The following is a 19489-nucleotide window of genomic DNA, read 5'->3' on the forward strand; positions in this document are numbered from 1 at the left end:
GACTCAGACCTTGACCCAGCCCCATGGAGCGGGGACCCAGACCTCCAACCAGGAGCCTCACTGGTCCTACCATTCCGCTAACCCCCCACACCCCCTTTACAAGGCTGGGACCATAATATCTGCGCAGCCACAGAAGGGCCTGCGCCTTCTGTGGGGGAGAGGAAAGGATTCTGCAGGCTGCTAGGCCCTGTCCATCTCCTATCTCCTCCTTCTTATCTCCTTTTGCAGCTGGAAGATTTGGCCTGTCCACGTTTCTGGGAGTCTCACAGACAGGGGCAGGATCTGGGGAGTCAGGGAGCACCCCAGCTTACTTGGCCCCAGAACTGTTGGCTGATATAAACTGGAAGGCCTCCATGGCCAGTGATGTCTACAGGTAAGGTACTCCAAACACACATCCCCAAGTTCTACACCTCTCTGGGTCCTTCTAAGGGATGGTATATGGAAAGGAGTCTTGTCAGCAGTTGGGTCAGGCCTCAGCTTTATGTCTCCTGCAGCTTCGGGATCCTAATGTGGGCAGTGCTAGCCAGAAGAGAAGCTGAGAGTAAAACTCTAGGCAGACTCTGGGATCCTTCACCTCAGGTGCCCCCTCCCCCAAACCCCCAATCCCCAAGCCCTCCTCTTCCTGTTTACCTGCTCAGACGGCCCTACTCCCTCCTTACATCTCCTACACTCCCTGCCCCTTTCCGTGATGGCTCAGGTGGCCTTCATACTCTGGATGTCTTCTCCTCACACCCACACCCCAGTAGTGGACCGTAAATCACTGCAGCGGGAAGCAGTGTGTGAGAGGCAGATCCGGCCTGCATTGACTGAGCTGCCCCAGTCTGGCCCTGAGATCCTGGCTTGGAAGTACTGAAGGATTTAATGCAGCACTGCTGGAGCCATGAGCCCCAGAAGAGACCCTCCTTCCAAGGTGCGCTGACCACTTAGCTGGCAGTTGAGGTAGGCCTGGATCTGTCAGCAGGGGCTTTTCACTGGAAAAGAAGTTTTGCTCACCTGCCACCCACTCTGCCTTCTCTCCAGAATGCCGACCAAACACCCAGAAAGTCCTCGATCTGGTAAAGAAAGGAGATGTCTGGTAAAAAGATGAATGCTGCAGTCTCCACAGTGAGTGCCCAATGCCCTCACCCCACCTAGGAGCTGGGCAGGATGGCACAACGTGGCTCCCTTGACCACCCAATGACTCCCCACTGACCACTGTTTTCTAGGCCTTGACTGTTGTCCCCAGTGTCCCCACCCCATCCTTGAGTTCCCAGACAACAGATATGAAGCAAGAGACTCCTCCCTTGGGTTTGCTCTGGCTCTCCCACCTCCATGCCCAGCCAGCTCCCCATCCTTGCAGGTAAAGGAGTTCCTGTCTGAGCACAGGGGCAGCAGCAGGTTGTTGTCTGTCCTCAAGCCAGGCCCGGAAAGTACAGAAATGGATGGCCCTGGGGGAACCACAGGAAGCCATGATTCCATGGTCTCTGAAATGATGAACCTGAATCTGGAGGGGTACCCCAGGTCTGTTCCTGAAAAATGTACAAACCTTCCCGAGAGCATCAGGGCCCAGAGAGGGCAGGTTCAGCCTGCCCTGGACAGCAGAGACCTCTTCAGATTCAACAGCCCAACCTCCTCAAAATCCAGAGACCTTACCTGTCAGAAACCAGAAGCCCAGCCCCACCTCAGCTTGGACCCCAGGTCCTGGACCCCAAGGGTATCAGGTGAGACATTGGTAGGACTAGGGGATGCACTAGGACTCCTGTGAATCCTGTCCCCTTGCTAGGGGAGACTTGGGGCTGAGGGGGTCTGCAGTAGGGGAACAAGGCCCAGGACAGGGGGCCTGAGAGCCCTGTGTTGTTTGCAGGGGGCTGAGAGACGTGACACCAACTGGCCTCCCAGGGCGCCAGGGCCAAATCCAGTACCAGGTACCCACTCCGCACTCCTTCCTCCTTCCTTCCCCCTGCTCAATTCTTCCACAAGTTTCTTCCTCAAGACCAAATATAGATCCAGGGTACTTGGGGAGGGGAATGAGAAAGGGCTAGAGGCCACCTAACCCAACTTTCTCATTTTATAAACGAAGAAACTGACATCCACTGAGGTCACACAGCAAAGCCTGGATTTGCCCCTGAGCCTTCTGACTTTCCCCAACACCAGCTCTGTGAACCCCTGAATTCCATTCCATTGTTGCCATGTATGCCCAGAGGGTTTCCTATCAGAAAAGACCCAAACATCAGAGTCTCAGATGTTAGTTGCCACTCCTCTTGAGCTTCTGCAAACCCAATTCTGAAGGTGCAGCCTGAAGACACACCTTGACCCAGTCACTGGCAGGCCCAGAGACCCCACACTTGCATTTCCCCAGGGTGAACACGAGGTGCCACTGCCTCTCCACCCTGCCGCTCCTCCTCACTTTGAGTCTCGAGAGCGCTTAACCCTCCCACCGTCATCACTTTTTCTCTTAAAGGGCCACGGTTTCCTACCGTACTTCATAGCCAAGGGGTACAGATTGGAAACAACCACCATATGATTATACAAGGAAGAACTGCCTCATCCCTGCAGGGCCTGGCACCTCGGGGCATGGATAGGGGCCCCCAGCACACCCCCCAAGGAACAGGTTCGAAAGAAGGACAGCAAGAACCCGAAGCTGGAGTGGGCCACAGGGCTGGTATCATAATAGCAGGAACCGAAGCAGCTTCTAAACTGCCTCCTGGACTCGAGGCAGCTAGCCTAGACTTTCTCTGAGGGCCGTCAGGCCTGCACCCGAACTGTCTTTGTGGCCCCAGGAGTCAATAAATGTGGTGGAATTTTGACCAAAGCACCACGATGAGGCTAAAGCTTCAGCCAGGGGCGGGAAGGGACGTGGATGAGAGGCGGGGGAGCTGACATCGAGGGAGGAGAAGGCACTTCCGTGTCTGGCTAGGGCGGGAAGGGGGATGCTGAGGGCTGTAGGTGGGCAGAGTTGTGGCACACAAGGTCAGGGCCCAGCTGGCGGCGGCAGGAAGGAATCCTGGAGGTCTGGCTCCTGGGCAGCTCTAATCTCAGGGCAGAGCACTTCCTGTAGAGCAGGCCCAGACCCCACCCTAAACCAAACCCTGAGGACAGAGGCTGTGGTCCTGCCACCACCTTTTCCCTGGGCTGTGGAGACTTGGCAGTGGAGTCCTGGGGAGGGGGCTCGCCATGGGAATTTGCAGACCCCAGCACATCTCCCTGCATGATGCCCCTAGTCTCTCGTACGTCAGCCCCCATACTACCACCTCCTTCCGCCGCGTGCACACATTGCTTCCGTGGAGGCACTGGAACCCTTTGATTCTCAGCTGCTGTCTGGGAGTGGACAGCGACGGCTCCACAAAGCTACACGCAGATGTGCCCCTCCCCTGGAGCTGGACACCACTGGAGTATGGACCACTCAGATACGGCCACAGCGCTGCCGTCTAGGCTGGAGGAGCAGGGAATGACCGCCTCCCATCCTAACCTAGAACCTAGCCCCCGCGTGGCACCATGTTCTTCTTCCCCGCATCCTTGCCAGCCTTCGCTCCAGCCCACCCTCAGTCTCCCCACATCCAAGGTTCTGAACCCATTTTGACATTTGACGCTTGGCTCAGCCCACCCCACCCCTTGCGTCTCCCCCCCGCCGTCCGCATTTCTCTTCCTTGAGGGGGCAGATGTGGGGAGGCTGTGGAGTTAGGAGAGACAATCAGAGTGGGGGAGGAGGCCTGCGGAGTCCGGCTAGGGCACAGGAAGGGCCGGGCTGTCCCACCGGGGAAGTGGGAGGGCGCCGAGGCGCCGGGAGGGAAGTGCCTGTTGCCCGGGGCTCAGAGCTAATAGCCTAGCAGCCAGTGTGACTCCGAAACCTGCCCTGGGGTTAGCCCGTTCAGCTGTGGCAGTGAGTTGGGGGAAAGGAGGTAGCCGGGGCTCCTTTGCTTCAACCCTGAATCCTGTGCCCCTGGCTTTTGCTAGAGCACCTCTGCAGTCTGGGTTTGAGGAAGGAGAAGCAAAGCATTGAGCAGTCCCTTCACTGCCAACTGGGAGAAGGCAAGGAGGTCACACGGAGTGCCTGGGGGAGGTGGGATAGCGAGGTTGGGAGGTCCGGGCGCAAGTGGCTTGGACCTGGTGAGAACGGCACAGCTGGGGCTAGCTGGGGCCTCAGACAGTAACCCACCCTGGCCCTCCTCAGCCCCAGGGGTCACCCCAAGGCGGTATAGCTCTGGGCAGGGGAGACCATGGCCCGCCTCTTCAGTCCCCGGCCGCCTCCCAGCGAAGACCTCTTCTACGAGACCTACTACAGCCTGAGCCAGCAGTACCCACTGCTGCTGCTGCTGCTGGTGATCGTGCTCGTCGGGCTCCTGGCGCTGCTCGCTGTTGCCTGGGCCAGCGGCAGGGTGAGTGGCGGGGGAGGTGCGGGGAGTGGGGCTCTGGTGCAGGGCGCCTCCTCGGGGACAGCGGGAGGGTCATTGCCTCAGGGGCATTTTCAGGGTTGGGACTTGTGGGTCTTCTTTTGTTTCGGCCACGCCTTGCAGCTTGTGGGATCTTAGTTCCCAACCAGGGATCAAACCCACGGTCCCTGCACTGGAAGCATGGAGTCTTAACCACTGGACACCACCAGGGTAGTCCCACGTGGATCTTCTTTTCGATGTGCTTTCTTGGCTGGGACCCGGGAGACAAGTGCTAGCCCTTGAGGAACTGCAGTGACCCTGCCCAAGTCACTCTGCCTCTCTGGGCCACAGTCTCCGGGTCTACACGAGGAGATAGCTGAGCCCTCGACGCTTCTAATTTCCCTGCAGGTACTGACAGACCTCAGACCTTACAAGCTTCTGTGATCTACTGGTCCTAGAATAAATCCAACACCGGAATTTCCAGTTTTCCGGCGGTGGGGGGGGGGGATTACACTGGGCCCCGTGGGAATCTGCTTCCTGGTTTTCTTTCCCTTTTAGGGGCCGTAGGGCAGTTGTACCCACAGAGTCCCAGAAGACACTTTACATCCCACTCTCATTTAGTTCCAAAATGAACCCGTTTGCAGTTTCTTTTGTGGGGGGAAAGGGGATCTTCAATTCCACTTCTGGAAGTATCCTGCGTCAAGTTTTCTTTTCACATTTCGGAGGCAAGGTGGGAAAACCACTGGATGTGACCAATCCTTGCCCGTCCTCCTCCAAGTCCAGGAAGAGGTGGGGACAAACGGTGGAGACCGGGGAGGGAGTGGGGGGCTTCTACGCCTTGAGGTGATGGTGAGATCCAGCTCCCAGGCAGGCGAGGGAGGTTCTGGGCGCCCCCCTGCCCAAGCTCTGCTTGAGGGCGGGGTGGGGTGGGGTGGGGGGCGGGCGGGGCCTGAAACTCTGAACCTTGGCCCCGGGCAGGGAATCTCCCCAGCAAATTGGCCAGATTTGGGTACACTCATGCCTAAGTGCCTTCTGTGAGCTGGAATTCCTCACTTGCTTTGGGATCCCAGGTGGGGGTGGGAGGGGTGCTTTAGTTCCGAGAAAACTTGAGTCTCAGAAAGCTTCTGGATCCACAAATGGCCAATATGAGGTTGGAGCCAGGTCTCCTGGGTAGATGGCCCAAGGTTCAGCCCCCCTGCAGTGTGCCAGTGAGATAGTAGGTTGAATCACAGGAGACTGCTGGCTCTCAGAGCACAGGGAGAGCAGGTCGGTGCTTTGTGACCACCTAGAAGGATGGGATAGGGAAGGTGGGAGAGAGGGAGACGCAAGAGGGAGGGTATATGGGGATATATGTATGCATATAGCTGACTCACTTTGTTATACAGCAGAAACTAACACACCATTGTAAAGCAGTTATACTCCAACAAAGATGTTAAAAAAGAAAAGAGAGGGAGAAGGCAGCATCTTAAACTCAAAAAAAAAAAAACAACAGATTATCAGCAATTTCATGTGGTTCAACCTAATATGAATGGCAAGTGAAGGTGCCCTACCTGCTTTTCTTACTTGGGTTTGAAACAGTTTTCAGAACGGCTCTGAGGGACTGCCCACTCCTCCTCTCCTTGGACAAGCTCCCCAAACTCCACACCCCAATCTTGCCTCATGTACCCCCTCCCCCCCAGGAGCTGGCCTCAGACCCGGGCTTCCTGACCACTATGCTGTGCGGGCTGGGCGGCTTCTCGCTGCTGCTGAGCCTGGCTTCCCGCGAGCAGCGACTGCAGCGCTGGACGCGTCCCCTGTCGGGCCTCGTGTGGGCAGCGCTGCTCGCGCTAGGCCTCGGCTTCCTTTTCACCGGGGGCGTGGTGAGCGCCTGGGACCAGGTGAGGCAGGCCGAGCAGTGGGGAGGGGACTCCCGGGCCTCCGACGCGCACCTAGGCCCCGAGGAGCACGGCAGCAGTGTAAACGTGCAACTTCCCGCGCCCGTCTCCCCCAGGTGTCCTTTTTCCTTTTTGTCATCTTCACCGTGTACGCCATGTTGCCCTTGGGCATGCGGGACGCCGCCGCCGCGGGTCTCGCCTCTTCACTCTCACACCTGCTGGTCCTCGGGCTGTATCTTGGGCTTCAGCCGGACTCACAGCCCGCGCTGCTGCCGCAGGTGAGCACGCATGGAGCACAGGCTGCGTCCGAGGCTGGCTCCGCTGGGCGCTACTTGCTACCTCTGGGCATTCACCAACCGTTTGATGAGCTGTGACTCCAAGGCAGGGCGCAACGCTGGGCGCAGGGTACAAACACAGACCCCGACCGTGCCCTCGTGGAGCTGGTACAGAGCGCCGCGCGATGCCTGCAAACGCCAGAAGAGGGCTCTGGGCCCACGGGGAAGGGAGCTCGCCAGGGGACTGGGGTGGTGGGGACAGATGTGGATGACGGAACCAGCACAGAGAATGTAAAAATTGGAGCTTGAGTAATGTCGTGCTGCGGCGCGGGTGGGGATGGTGGAGTAGTATTCCCAGCAGAGGGAACGTACGTGCCAAGGTTTCTAGACCTAAGAGGCCGTGTTGGTGCAGCAGACAAGAGTCTGCTTGGGGTGGGGGAGGGCGGGGGGAGGAGAAGTGCCCCCTATGGGTCCCACAGTGTGGCACCCGTTGCCTCGAAATACTTCGGTCTCTTAACTGCAGAGTCCTCCTCAGCCCTCTCAGAGACCAATCCAGCTACACACAATAGCCCCCCGACCCCGGGGTCCAGCGCCCTCTGAGGCTGACCCTTCCCCACAGCTGGCGGCAAACGCGGTGTTGTTCCTGTGCGGGAACGTGGCCGGAGCATACCACAAGGCGCTGATGGAGCGCGCGCTGCGCGCCACGTTCCGGGAGGCGCTTAGTTCCCTGCACTCCCGCCGGAGACTCGACACCGAGAAGAAGCACCAGGTCCGCTGGGCCCGGGAGGCCGGGAGGGACCGGGGCTCGGAGGGAGGAGTTGTTTAGATCACACAGCCGGGCTCTGGAAGCTGAATGACTTTGGGAGGGTCGCTTGACCTTCTGTTTCCTCCTTTGTAAAATGTGGCTATCACCCACCTTGGAAGGCCGCTGTGAGGCTCAAGCAAACTGAAGCTTGTGAAAGCGTTTTAGAACGTCGTGATACTAAACAAAGGGCTCTAACTCCGGTATTGGTGCTGGAAGTTCAGTCCCCAAAGGTGATCAGTGCAGGGCAGGGGTGGAGCCAGGCTGTAGGTGGTGGGGAGGACCTGGGCCAGCGCCCTGGGAACACCTCTGGGGCTGGGGAAGTCTGTGGGCTCCTAAGGGTTTGGGGGACTGAGGCTCCTGGTTTTAGGGGTAGGAGTGTTGGTTCTTATAGTCACCTCCCCCAGGAACACCTTCTCTTGTCCATCCTTCCTGCCTACCTGGCCCGAGAGATGAAGGCGGAGATCATGGCACGGCTGCAGGCTGGACAGGGGTCACGGCCAGAGAGCACCAACAACTTCCACAGCCTCTATGTCAAGAGGCACCAGGGAGTGAGGTATAAGGAAGGATGGCAGATGGGAGGGAACGTGGGCTGAGACCCCAGCCCCACTGACGCAGTCTGCTCTGCCCAGCGTGCTGTATGCTGACATCGTGGGCTTCACGCGGCTGGCCAGTGAGTGCTCCCCTAAGGAGTTGGTGCTCATGCTAAACGAGCTCTTTGGCAAGTTCGACCAGATCGCCAAGGTCAGAGGGGGCTTCCTTCCCCACCTTCAAACTCCCCACCCTGGAGAGCCCCTTCCGAGGGAAAATTCTGCCTTATAAGATCCCAGTCCCACTTCCAAGTCCATGTGGGCTCCCAGATACCCCACTGCAGGTAGGAAACCCTCTCAAATCTCCCCAGGTATGGAACTGCTCACTGCACACCTCAAACCTGGAGAGACCTTTCAACATCCTCACAGATGCCCCAACCACAACACCCCCAAACAGGCTCTGAGCCCCAGCATAGGTGTCTCTGGACACTGCAAGCAAATCTAGATAGATTTTTCTGATGTGCTAACACTAGGAGGCCCTTCCAAGGGAAACCTCTGCCCTCTGCATCCTCAGCCCAGCTACCTTCTCAGTCCCCAGGGATGCCCCTAAGCAACTTAATCTTGGGTGTCCCCCCAAAAAAACCCTCAATCCTGAGGTGACTTTCATATGCTCAAATCTGGATACACGCTACACATGCCAAAGATGGAGAGAGCCACAGACATCCCAACCTTTCAGAAGCCCTTCTGAGAAAGACACCCACCTAGGAGACCTCTGCCAGCCCCGTATCAAGTTAAGAGAGTCCCTAGATCTGACCTAGACAATCCCAACCTCAGAAGTTCTTCAGGAATACCACATTTGCTCCCACTTTTCCCCAACTCCCTCCTGCCTCCTTTGATCACTAACCAGGTGACCCCCTCCCCCTGTACACCCTTCCCCCAGGAGCATGAATGCATGCGGATCAAGATCCTGGGAGACTGTTACTACTGTGTCTCCGGGCTGCCGCTCTCGCTGCCAGACCACGCCATCAACTGCGTGCGCATGGGGCTGGACATGTGCCGGGCCATCAGGTCAGCTCGGGTGGGCAGGATGGATGTGGGGTGGGGGCGGGAAGGGTAGTGGAAGTCATCCCGGAGAGAGGGAGGGGTGCTGCATGGGTAGGGCTGAAGGCAGCACTCCCACTGTTCTCCACACACTCTGCTCAGGAAACTTCGGGCAGCCACCGGCGTGGATATCAACATGCGTGTGGGTGTGCACTCGGGCAGCGTGCTCTGCGGGGTCATCGGGCTGCAGAAGTGGCAGTATGATGTCTGGTCCCATGACGTCACTCTGGCCAACCACATGGAGGCGAGTGGAGTGCCAGGGTGAGAGCTGGGGCTCCAGCAGGCTATAGCCAGAGCCCAGTCAGGCCTCCCACATGCCTGGTTTTCATAGTTCTTTAAAGTGGGCACGTTCCCAAGTGGGGCTCAGAGAGATCCTGGGGTACAGGGAGGGGAGCTGGGAGACACCTCCTGTAGCACAGGGCCTTGCTTGAAGTCAGACCTCCAGGAATGATCCTCGAAAGAAATGAGAGATTTGGAAGCCCTCCCTTCTGATTCCCACTGCCCCCTCCTTCCAGACGAGTACATATCACAGGGGCTACGCTGGCACTGCTGGCAGGGGCTTATGCTGTGGAGGATGCAGCCATGGAACACGGGGACCCATACCTTCGGGAGCTAGGGGAGCCGACCTACCTTGTCATCGATCCCCGGGTAAGAGCCCAGCCTGGACCCCATGGGCTGGCCCACGGGCCTGATCTCTTCCATGCCAGAGACTGAGCTCCTATGTCCTGAAGTGTGTATCGTGGGGGAGGGGACACAAGCCTTTAAGGGGTGTGGGGAGAATGGGGAAGGGTCTGTGATCTTGACTCTCAGCCCTCATGTGCCCCAGGCTGAGGAGGAGGACGAGAAGGGCACTGCAGGCAGGTTGCTGTCCTCTCTTGAGGGCCCCAAGATGCGTCCGTCACTGCTGATGACCCGCTACCTGGAGTCCTGGGGTGCGGCCAAGCCTTTCGCCCACCTGAGCCACGTGGAGAGCCCCGTGTCCACCTCCACCCCTCTCCCGGTACGTGCACCTCCTTCACGAGCCCAGCACTCACGTAAACCCACCCCCACTGCCCGCTTCCAGCCCCTCCCGCCCCCACCACTAGTGAGTCACTTGACGTCACAAGGTCCCGAACTTTCTGCTCACCCTAGTTACTGGTTCAGGACCTTCCTTGCCCTTCTTTCCAGAGAAAGGGCAAAGATGACTGCCCTCTGAGCTCAGCTCAGAGACGACCCAAGATCCCACAGACACTATGTCCCTTGCTACCCAGCCTCTACTCAGGAAGGCCCCTTCCCCTGGTACCCTACTTCCTCCTCACTCTGAGGCCAGTGGTGCACACCTATTCCCACCAGGAAGTGTCTCTGTTTAGCTCAGTCCTGCGACTGCATGCTCTCTTCTTCAGTCCCCTCTGGGACTGGGAAAGCGGGGCCAATCGCTTGTTGCTCCTACTCTCCAACACTTGTACACAGATAAAATGAGGTGACAGTGAAAATCTCTCATGGCCTTGAAGAAGGAAATCACCATGAGTGGGCGGGAGGGGGGAGGGAGAGAGGGGAGCCGGCCTACCCCTCCTCTGGGGTAAGTTAGAGCAGGGCCAGTTATTGGCTGACATATACATAGCACTTCAAGGGAGTCAGTGATTCACCAGCTGCCGGAGGAGACTGGATCTCCTCCACCAGCCGACTCTTGAGGTTGGTACTTGATGACAACGGCCAGAACCCCCTCATGCAGGCACCCAGGCCATGTCCCTAAAGGCTTGCCCTGGGATTACATTCCTCAGCCCGTTCTCCTCCATTTCACCCGATCTGCCCAAAACCTGTTCAGCATTCCCAACCACCTATCCACAGATCTTCCCAGGATCTTCCCTACTAGGTAGACCAGCTTGAATCTATGGGGTGACTACAGAGTACCCTTTCTGTGTCCCATCCCACTCCTCTCCCATCCAGCAGGAAAGCAGGCCAGAGATCAGTGCACAGTGGGGAGCGGGGAGGGGGTGGACCTTGGCAGCAGTGGCTCAGCGGCTGAGTGCATGGGGAAGGGGAGCTGTCAGAGGGCTAAGCTGGCAGGATGGAGAGGAAGGAAGAGCCCAAGACCCAGCTGACTGTTGCAGGATGAGACCTCCCAGTGGGGGTGGGGTAGAAAGGGGTTTGCCGGGAGCCCAGGGGCTGTAAGACAATATTGGGTACAATCCCCGAGGTGGGGAAGCCCCCCAGAACCCATGCCAGAACTCCCCAACCCCCCACTGGCATGCAGGCTAAGAAGTTCAGGGCAGAGTGGGAATCCCTTGCTCTAAGGTATCTCCTGAGGCAGGACCTCACCAGCCCAGAGACTCCCTTCTCAGCCCCTGATATCCCAGGGTCTCATTCAAATGTTAGGAATCCTGAGACTCACACTTAGCCTACTATTAAACAAGGCAGAACTTTGGGGTGGTGGGGTGCTATTTGTGTGGTGGCTACCATCCATCCATTCCTTCCTTCCTTCCTTCTTTCCACAATCTTTGAGCACCTACTATGTTGCAGGCACTAGGTTAGTTCTTGAGAAGACAGAAATGAATAAGATGTTTTCCCTGCCTTCAGATAACTTATAGGCATGAGGCCGGGGATGGCGGCGCAGGTAGGTAGTCTGATAAAAGTGAGGACCAGGCATAGCTGCATAGATGGCCCCGTGCCTAGAACATACCTCTCAGTTGCTCTCCGTCTCTCCCTCTCTGCTCCTCTCACGTACACAAGGTTTTGGTTTGGGGGATGAGGTGGCCCCCTGTGACCCTGCTTCCTTCACATGAGCCAGGCGAGTGGGGAAGGACGGTCACCACACATCTTCACCCCCTTCCTTGGCGCTTGTCTTCACCTGCTCGCGTGCTCCTTCTCACATCTCTGCACACACTGCGTATTCCTTTCGGTGCAGAAGAGAGTGACTGTAACCAGGTTTGTTTCTCTTCCTCTTTCCCTTTCTTCTCCATTTTCGTTTCCCTCTCTCACCACCTCCCAGCTCAGCCTGACCATCACGAAAGGGCAGAGGAGATTCAGAGTGTGTTGCATTGCCATTCCAGTTTCAACCAACAGGGATTTTGGGGCATGGGGTGATGGGCAAGTCATTGCCTTTGGAATCTGTTGCAGTCCTCAGGGAAGATGAGACAAGGAATCAACAGCCACTCATGCCTACAGAGGATCCAGGGTTGCCTCCTAAGTGATAGAAACTATGAGGAAATCAGAGACTCTGGGAGTCCGAAGAGTCAGGAGGGAGCTTGAAGAAGTAAATATGGTTCAAACCTTCCCTTGCGGGTAGGTGGGATTTGGTAGAGATAGAGATGGAGATGGAGGTAGAAATGGAGATATACAGGGAGAGATAGAGATAGAGAGAGAGAGTTCATTAGAGGCAAGGGAAGCAGCCAGGTCAAATGCTCAAGTGAAGGCCGGGTGTAGGTAATGGAATGCCTCACTGCAGAGAGGCTCCACCATGGTGGAGGACGCTCACCATCTTCCATCTTCCCCCATCCCTGTGTTCTCCCTGCAGGAGAAGGCCCTGTCTTCCTTCAGCCCCCAGTGGAGCCTGGACCGGTGAGGAGGCTTGAACAACTTTGACAGTGGGGCTGTCCCAGTGACCTGCCTCCATCCTCCCTGGGGGGGCTTCTCCTGCTTTGCCCAGATGCTTTTGAGGATCTCCCTGGTGACAGGCTGGGCTCTCACTGTGCAGGAGCCGTACCCCCCGGGGACTAGATGATGAACTAGACACCGGGGATGCCAAGTTCTTCCAAGTCATCGAACAGCTCAACTCTCAGAAGTACGGAGAGCAGGAGAGGGCTGGGAGGGCTGGAGGCCTGGGCTCATGTGGTAGAGGAGGGGTGGTAGGACCTGGAAGGAAGGGAGAGCCTTCCCAGCTCTAGCCCTTCGACTCACCGGACCACGCCCTCCTCCCTGCCCCTTCCTCTTCCGGGCTTACTGCCCCCACCCTCCACCAGACAGTGGAAACAGTCAGAGGACTTCAACCCATGGACACTGTACTTCCGAGAGAAGGAGATGGAGAAAGAGGTAGACTGGGGGGATGTCACCATAGGACTTCCCAACACCTTGGGGAGGGAGCAGGCCCTGTGGTCCCACCTCCCCTGCCCAGGTCTGCCCAGTTTGTGACCCTGGTGGGTGAAGGGCTCATACCCATCTATTGAATTACTGGGTGGTGATGGGAGGGAGGAGGGCAGCTCCTTGGGGAACAGGTAGAGGCTACCTGGGGCGGAACTGGAGGGGGGACAGTGCGGCTGGGGACCCACTCCTTGCCTGGGACTGACACCTTCAAGGTGATGGGCAGCACTGGTGCCCTGTCTCCACCGACCCCCTCCCTTCCAGTATCGGCTCTCTGCACTCCCCGCCTTCAAATACTATGCCGCCTGCACCTTCCTGGTTTTTTTCTCCAACTTCATTATCCAGATGCTGGTGACAAACAGGTGAGGGACCCCCAGGCAAGGGAAGCCCTGATTCTCAAGAACAGAACCCCTGGCTCTTCCAGACCCCTGGCCCACACTTTCTTCCCTTGCCCACTTCCCCTCGGCTCAGGGCACTGAGCCACAGAGGAAATGGAAACATGTGGTCTGGGGAACTGGTCATTGTAGCCCCCATCTTCCTATCTTACATCCCGTGGACTTTCTGTGTACCCCAAGCATTTTCACATACCCGTCTTTCAATTCTAGCAACAGTCCCATGAAGGAGGTTTTGTTCCCATTGAGAAGTCCAAATCTCACAGCAAATGAGCTTAGAGAGTAGGTCCTCACTCCCAGTTCACTGCTAGGAGGGGTGAGGACTCATTCAAAACTCAGCCAGATGAAAGAGCTTTGGCCTGAAAGCGCAGAGACCAGTCTGATGCAGCCTCGGCCACTCCTGTGAGTCCCCTGTCCCCTTCCAGTATTGTCCCTACATTATCCCAGTACTGTCCTTGACCCCTCAGCTTTCCCAGATCATCAGCATGTAATGCCTTTCATCAGCCTAGACCTCATTGACAGCCGGTTCAGATCCCCAGGACCACTTTTCCCCATGTCTCCCAACCAGACTGAACGGCACCCTCCCAGCGCACAGAAAACCTCTTGGTTCTTAAAGGCCTCGCTCTTGTCTCTCTTTAGGCCCCCAGCTCTGACCATCACCTATAGCATCACCTTCCTCCTCTTCTTCCTCCTCCTCTTCGTCTGCTTCTCAGAGCACCTGACGGTGAGGTGGGCTTGGGGGCAGAGTGGCGAGCTGGGGCCCTGACCACGACTTAGCCTGCAGTGGGTGCCCCAGCCCCACGGCTAAGACTCCCATGCTCCTTCCACAGAAGTGTGTCTTGAAAGGCCCCAAGATGCTGCACTGGCTGCCCACACTGTCTGTCCTAGTGGCCACACGGCCCGGACTGCGAGTTGCCCTGGGCACCGCTACCATCCTGCTCGTCTTCTCCATGGCCATTACCAGCCTGGTGAGAGAGAGGGGGCCCTATGCACCCCCATTAGGGCATGCCGGACCTGCCAGAGGCTGAAAGAGGACCCCTGGATTTGGGGGGACTGCTGGACTAAAGCCAGGGGATGCTGGAAATGTTGGACAAGTATAAAAGAAAATTATAGTCGCCCACGACCGACCACCTGGGCATAATCATTGTTAATAACACTTTGGTGGATATCCTTCCTATCTTTTTTCTATGTATGCAGACCTTCTTTCCTTACCTTACTCACTATGATTTTGTAAGCTGAGTTTGGCTGATTTTTCAGAACTTAGCATCGTTCCTAGAATTCTATCCCTGAAAAGCACCTTAGGAATCATCCCCCATCCAAGTTACAGAAGCAGAAGCTGGGGCCCAGAGAGGTTAAGTGGCTGGCAAAAGATCACACAGTGGATCCATGACAGACTAGAGCTCAGGACACCCACTCCCCCAATCCCTGCCCCCCCCCCGCCCCCGCCAGCGAGGACCCCAGCGCTGAGGCTCCCTCACCAACCAGAGATAGCAGGCTCCGCCCCTTTGGAGGAGTCTGGCCACGACTCATCCCTGGGTCAGCTGCAACCCGGCACAAGCCGCCACTGTGCCCAAGGAGCTGCCTGCCCGCCTCAGCTCCTTGTCTCCTTCTGCAGGTCTTCTTACCGGCAGCATCAAACTGCCCTTTCCGGGCTCCCAATGTGTCCTTCACGGCTTCCAACCTCTCCTGGGAGCTCCCTGGGTCCCTGCCTCTCATCAGCGTCCCGGTGAGTATCCCTCACAGCCCTGGATCTCCTCCAGAGCCTTCCTCCGCCCCTCCCCCACCTCTTAGTTGAAGAGCACTTCATCCCGTGGACCGGGACAGATATAAGTCACACTTGGTGTGTGTGTGTGGCCGACACCCTCTACCCTCCTGATAGGACTGGACCCTGGGAGGGGCAGGACAGGAGCCCTGGGGCGGCCCCCGCCCCCGCCCCTGCCCGAGGGACATGCCCCACCTCCTGACCGCCTTGCCCGGGCCCCCAGTACTCCGTGCACTGCTGCGTGCTGGGGTTCCTCTCCTGCTCCCTCTTCCTGCACATGAGCTTCGAGCTGAAGCTGCTGCTGCTGCTGCTGTGGCTGGCAGCCTGCTGCTCCCTCTTCCTGCACTCCCACGCCTGGCTGTCTGACTGTCTCATCGCCCGCCTCTATCTGGGTGCCTTGGACTCCAGGTGCGCACGGCCGCTGCACAGTGGGGCACGGGCTGCGATGGGACAGAGCAGGAGTGTTTTCATCTCTTTGTCTGAACCACCCACAGGGCAAAAGGAGAGGGAGGCCGAGGGCTACGTGGGCACGGGTGCGGGAGGCGGCGGGGAGAGGCCATCGAGAAGGGGCAAGGCAAAGGGAAGCCCTGATGTGTAGCCTCCTCAGGCCAGGGGTGCTGAAGGAGCCTAAACTGATGGGAGCAATCTCCTTCTTCATCTTCTTCTTCACCCTCCTGGTCCTGGCTCGGCAGGTAAGTCTCCCAGCTCAGCCCTTCAGGGCCTCCCTAGGAAGGGTGAGGTGGAGTCCCCATATGTGTGACTTCATCTTCCCCTTATTCTCTTACTGCCTTTCCCTTATTCTCACCTCTCCAGGGTGGAGCCCAAATGGTGTGTCCATTAGAAGCTTCTAAGTGAACCTTCCTGCTCCCTTTCTTCCTCCTTCACTCCCCGAGGGGAGCACCCTCAAATTCTCCCCTCCCCTCCTCCCTCCCACCCCAATCTAGGAGAATTCATGCTTAAGAAAAAATCTGCTGCCACTACTGTCCTCGCTAGTTTGAATCTAGATTCAAGGCAGTCTCCCCAGGGATAGTTGCACCTTAAGCCTTTTCTCTAAACTGGGGGTGTGGGATGGTTTTAAGCGTCACGGAGTGAGGGGTGGACACTCAGGAGCTGGGGCTCCCCCTGTACTGTCTCTTCCCATGGCCCCCTGGTGACCCTCCCCAGAATGAGTATTACTGCCGCCTGGACTTCCTGTGGAAGAAAAAGCTGAGGCAAGAGCAGGAGGAGACAGAGACGATGGAAAACCTGACTCGGCTGCTCTTGGAGAATGTGCTCCCCGCGCACGTAGCCCCCCAGTTCATCGGCCAGAATCGGCGCAACGAGGTGACTCCCCACCCCCAGCTCCTGAGCCCCAGACGATGAAAGTCTTGTCTTGGCCCATCCTCTCTGGACTCCTGTACCATGGGTTGGGTGGCTGCCCGAGCCCCGGTGCCTGTCAGGTGCCTCCGTTTTCACAAGAGCTTAGGCTCTGTCTTTGGCGAGCACGGAATCTCCGGCTCCCAGGTTCTTACTTGGAAGGAGTGTCCTCTCTAACGGCCACTCTCTCCACTTCAGAAGCCTCATCGCGTGTCGATGGGAACTGTGTGAAGGACACAGTCCACCCATCTCTCTAGCCCTGCATTATCCAGTATGGTAGCCGTTAGCCTTGTGTGGCCATTTAAATTTAAATTAATGAAAATAGAAAATTCACTTCCTCGGTCACACTGGCCACATTTCAAGTGTTCGACAGCTTCTCGTGGCTAGTGGCCGCCATATTGGGCGACACATATAATAGGCGTTTCCACCACCACAGAAACTTCGGTTGAATGATCCTGCTCTAGATCCTCAGATATCTTGCTACAGTCAGAGGATCAGAGGTCACTCACATATCCGCACCATCTTCTCTGTACCACCACCACCTCGCACTGTCTGCTGTGGAAACGCTCTTGGCCTGTATCAAGAGGGTGTTAAAAGAAATGCCTCAGGGGCTATGTCGCAGCCTTGTGCCTCACCACATGCTCTCTGCTCTCGAGATCAGTAGTAGCTCTGCTTCTCCTGGTTTCTTCTCTTATAGACACTGGAAATCTGGTAACTGATCCTGTTTCTGTCTTCTCGTTGGCTACTAGAAAGCTCAGAGCCAGAATCTGGGATTAATGAGATTCCCCCTTTCCCTACCATTGCTCTTTTTTTTTTTTGAGTTTGAACAAAAATCCTTTTCTCAAAGCTCTGGAGGTTATTATTGCTTCATTTTATCTTCCAAACTGTAGCTATCTTTGTAAGATGACTTAACTGACTTAACACTTTTCAGCAATAAGATAGGATATACAGATAATTCCCATGGACATGATCCCAGTTCCAAAAGAGACTCCCTTCACGTTGCTGTGAGGTGATCTTGACTCTGAACCTCTGTCTCTCCTGGAATTGCAATGAGACCCAATCTTTAACTCTTGAGTCACATCCCTGGGGTAACCTGGCCCTACCTCTCTCGTTCCTTCCCGATCCTTCTTAAACCAAGGCGGTGGAGTGTGGACACAGGGAGGAGGACCCATGTAGACCCAGAAGGGGGAAGAATGTGGCATAGCCCCTTACCCCAACCTCTTGCCCCCCCAGGACCTCTACCACCAGTCCTACGAGTGTGTTTGTGTCCTCTTCGCCTCAGTCCCAGACTTCAAGGAGTTTTACTCTGAATCCAGCATCAACCATGAGGGGCTAGAGTGTCTGCGGCTGCTCAATGAGATAATTGCTGATTTTGATGAGGTGACAACTTGAAAGGTCCCCCCAGACCCTATGACCTGGATTCTAGAATTTCCCACCAGTCCCTCCTTCCACTTCGCTCTCCCGGCCATGAGGCCCATCCTCCCTCCCCAGTCCTCCTGCTTCTCCTCTGATCCCCCAGCTCTGCCCTCCCCAGCAACTCTGCCCACTACCAACTCTCCTCCTGCCACCATCCCTGACCCCACAACTGGTCCTTTAGCTTCCAAAATCCTGGGGCTGGGCTTCTGGGAGAGAGCAAGAGAGACTGGGGACACAGCCTCCTTTCCGTACAGCTGCTCTCCAAGCCCAAGTTCAGTGGGGTGGAGAAAATCAAAACTATCTGCAGCACCTACATGGCAGCTACAGGCTTGAACGCCACCTCTGGACAGGACGCACAGCAGGTACAGCGTCCCTTCATTTCGTACTGACCCTCGTCCGGGCTCTCATTGGTGGGCCCATAAATGGGTCTTATCCCTGTGACCTCATTGATCCATCCTGGTGGGCCGGCCTTTTGCCAGGATGCCGAGCAAAGCTGCAGCCACCTTGGCACCATGGTAGAGTTTGCCGTGGCCCTTGGGTCTAAGCTGGACGTCATCAACAAGCACTCATTCAACAACTTCCGCTTGCGTGTGGGTGAGGACCCTCCTTTGCTGGGACAATCTGGGACCTCCTCCTCACTTTCCCAAGCTCTCCCTCTCCCGAATCCTTTGTTAGCTGCTCCCCAGCTCACCCCGGGAGCCCCCTCCAGACTCACCCCTTGGGATGGAGCATGAAGCTGCTGGGCCAGAAGCTATGAGATCCATCCAATTCTTTCCCTAGGCCGCAGTCCTCCAGCCCCTCCTCCTTTCCTCCAAGGCCCCTAGGCCCTTCACCCTAGTTCCTTGAGCTGCATCTTCCCCTCCGCTTCCTCGAAATCCCCCCCTCAGGGCCCCTCTTTACCGTACCTCTTGTCAGGGTTAAACCATGGACCTGTAGTGGCCGGAGTGATTGGTGCCCAGAAACCACAATATGACATCTGGGGCAACACGGTGAACGTGGCCAGCCGAATGGAGAGTACAGGCGTCCTGGGCAAGATCCAAGTGAGCGAGCCACATTGGAGGCATGGGGGCGGGGCGATAGGTAGGGCCACTTCCACATTCCCTCACCCCTCCTCCAATCGCAGGTGACCGAAGAAACAGCCTGCGCCCTGCAGTCCTTAGGCTACACCTGCTACAGCCGGGGCATCATCAAGGTCAAAGGCAAAGGGCAGCTCTGCACCTACTTCCTGAACACAGATTTGACACGAACTGGACCTCCCTCGGCCACCCTAGGCTGAGAACCCCACCCCCTCCTCCCACCTATAAGATCCTCAATAAAGATACTCTGGTATGTCTGGGTTAGAATTGATGTCAGAAGCTACTAGCGTATCTGGGGAGCATCTTCTCCTCGCCTCTCAGTAGTATGGCTTCTTCTCAGGCCAAACTGAGTGTTTGTGTGTGTGCAAGTGTGAGCATGAGTGTGTTAAAAAGGAGTGATTCTTTCTCACAAGCTCAGCAAGACGACTGCCTCAGCCTTCCTGCCTGCCTGCCAACATGATTCCAATGTTTTGTACCCTTGGAAGCAGAAAGGATTTTAT

General features: G+C 56.8%; 1 protein-coding gene across 5 annotated transcripts; it reads left to right on the plus strand.

The window, feature by feature from the left end:
• Positions 1-488: 488 nt before the first annotated feature.
• Positions 489-19242, plus strand: ADCY4 (adenylate cyclase 4). Of its 5 annotated transcripts, XM_067739182.1 has the most exons (29): positions 489-579; positions 744-910; positions 1021-1700; positions 1844-1904; positions 4151-4355; positions 6029-6226; positions 6340-6501; positions 7118-7267; positions 7708-7856; positions 7933-8044; positions 8771-8898; positions 9034-9192; positions 9447-9579; positions 9758-9931; positions 12425-12468; positions 12605-12691; positions 12870-12939; positions 13252-13349; positions 14019-14103; positions 14210-14347; positions 14995-15105; positions 15365-15549; positions 15749-15833; positions 16306-16464; positions 17731-17877; positions 18168-18275; positions 18393-18507; positions 18829-18953; positions 19037-19242. In XM_067739182.1, the coding sequence occupies exons 5-29, from the start codon at positions 4197-4199 to the stop codon at positions 19187-19189; spliced, it is 3234 nt and encodes a 1077-aa protein (XP_067595283.1). In that variant the 5' UTR covers positions 489-579; positions 744-910; positions 1021-1700; positions 1844-1904; positions 4151-4196; the 3' UTR covers positions 19190-19242. The 5 variants fall into 5 exon arrangements, with proteins under 5 accessions (XP_067595283.1, XP_067595275.1, XP_067595266.1 ...); XM_067739174.1 differs by lacking the exons at positions 489-579; positions 744-910; positions 1021-1700; positions 1844-1904 and adding an exon at positions 3592-4016 and having other exon boundaries at positions 7022-7267; XM_067739165.1 differs by lacking the exons at positions 489-579; positions 744-910; positions 1021-1700; positions 1844-1904 and adding an exon at positions 3592-4008 and having other exon boundaries at positions 7022-7267.
• The last annotated feature ends 247 nt before the right edge of the window (positions 19243-19489 follow it).

The sequence above is a fragment of the Pseudorca crassidens genome, chromosome 1 (assembly GCF_039906515.1).
Source record: "Pseudorca crassidens isolate mPseCra1 chromosome 1, mPseCra1.hap1, whole genome shotgun sequence".
Classification (NCBI taxonomy): Eukaryota; Metazoa; Chordata; class Mammalia; order Artiodactyla; family Delphinidae; genus Pseudorca; species Pseudorca crassidens.

Coding starts and splice junctions, on each gene's coding strand:
- ADCY4 (XM_067739174.1), top strand. CDS start 4,197: ATGGCCCGCCTCTTCAGTCCCCGGCCGCCTCCCAGCGAAGACCTCTTC. Junction 4,356..6,028: donor TTGCCTGGGCCAGCGGCAGG/GTGAGTGGCGGG, acceptor CCTCCCCCCCAG/GAGCTGGCCTCAGACCCGGG. Junction 18,276..18,392: donor CTGGACAGGACGCACAGCAG/GTACAGCGTCCC, acceptor GCCTTTTGCCAG/GATGCCGAGCAAAGCTGCAG.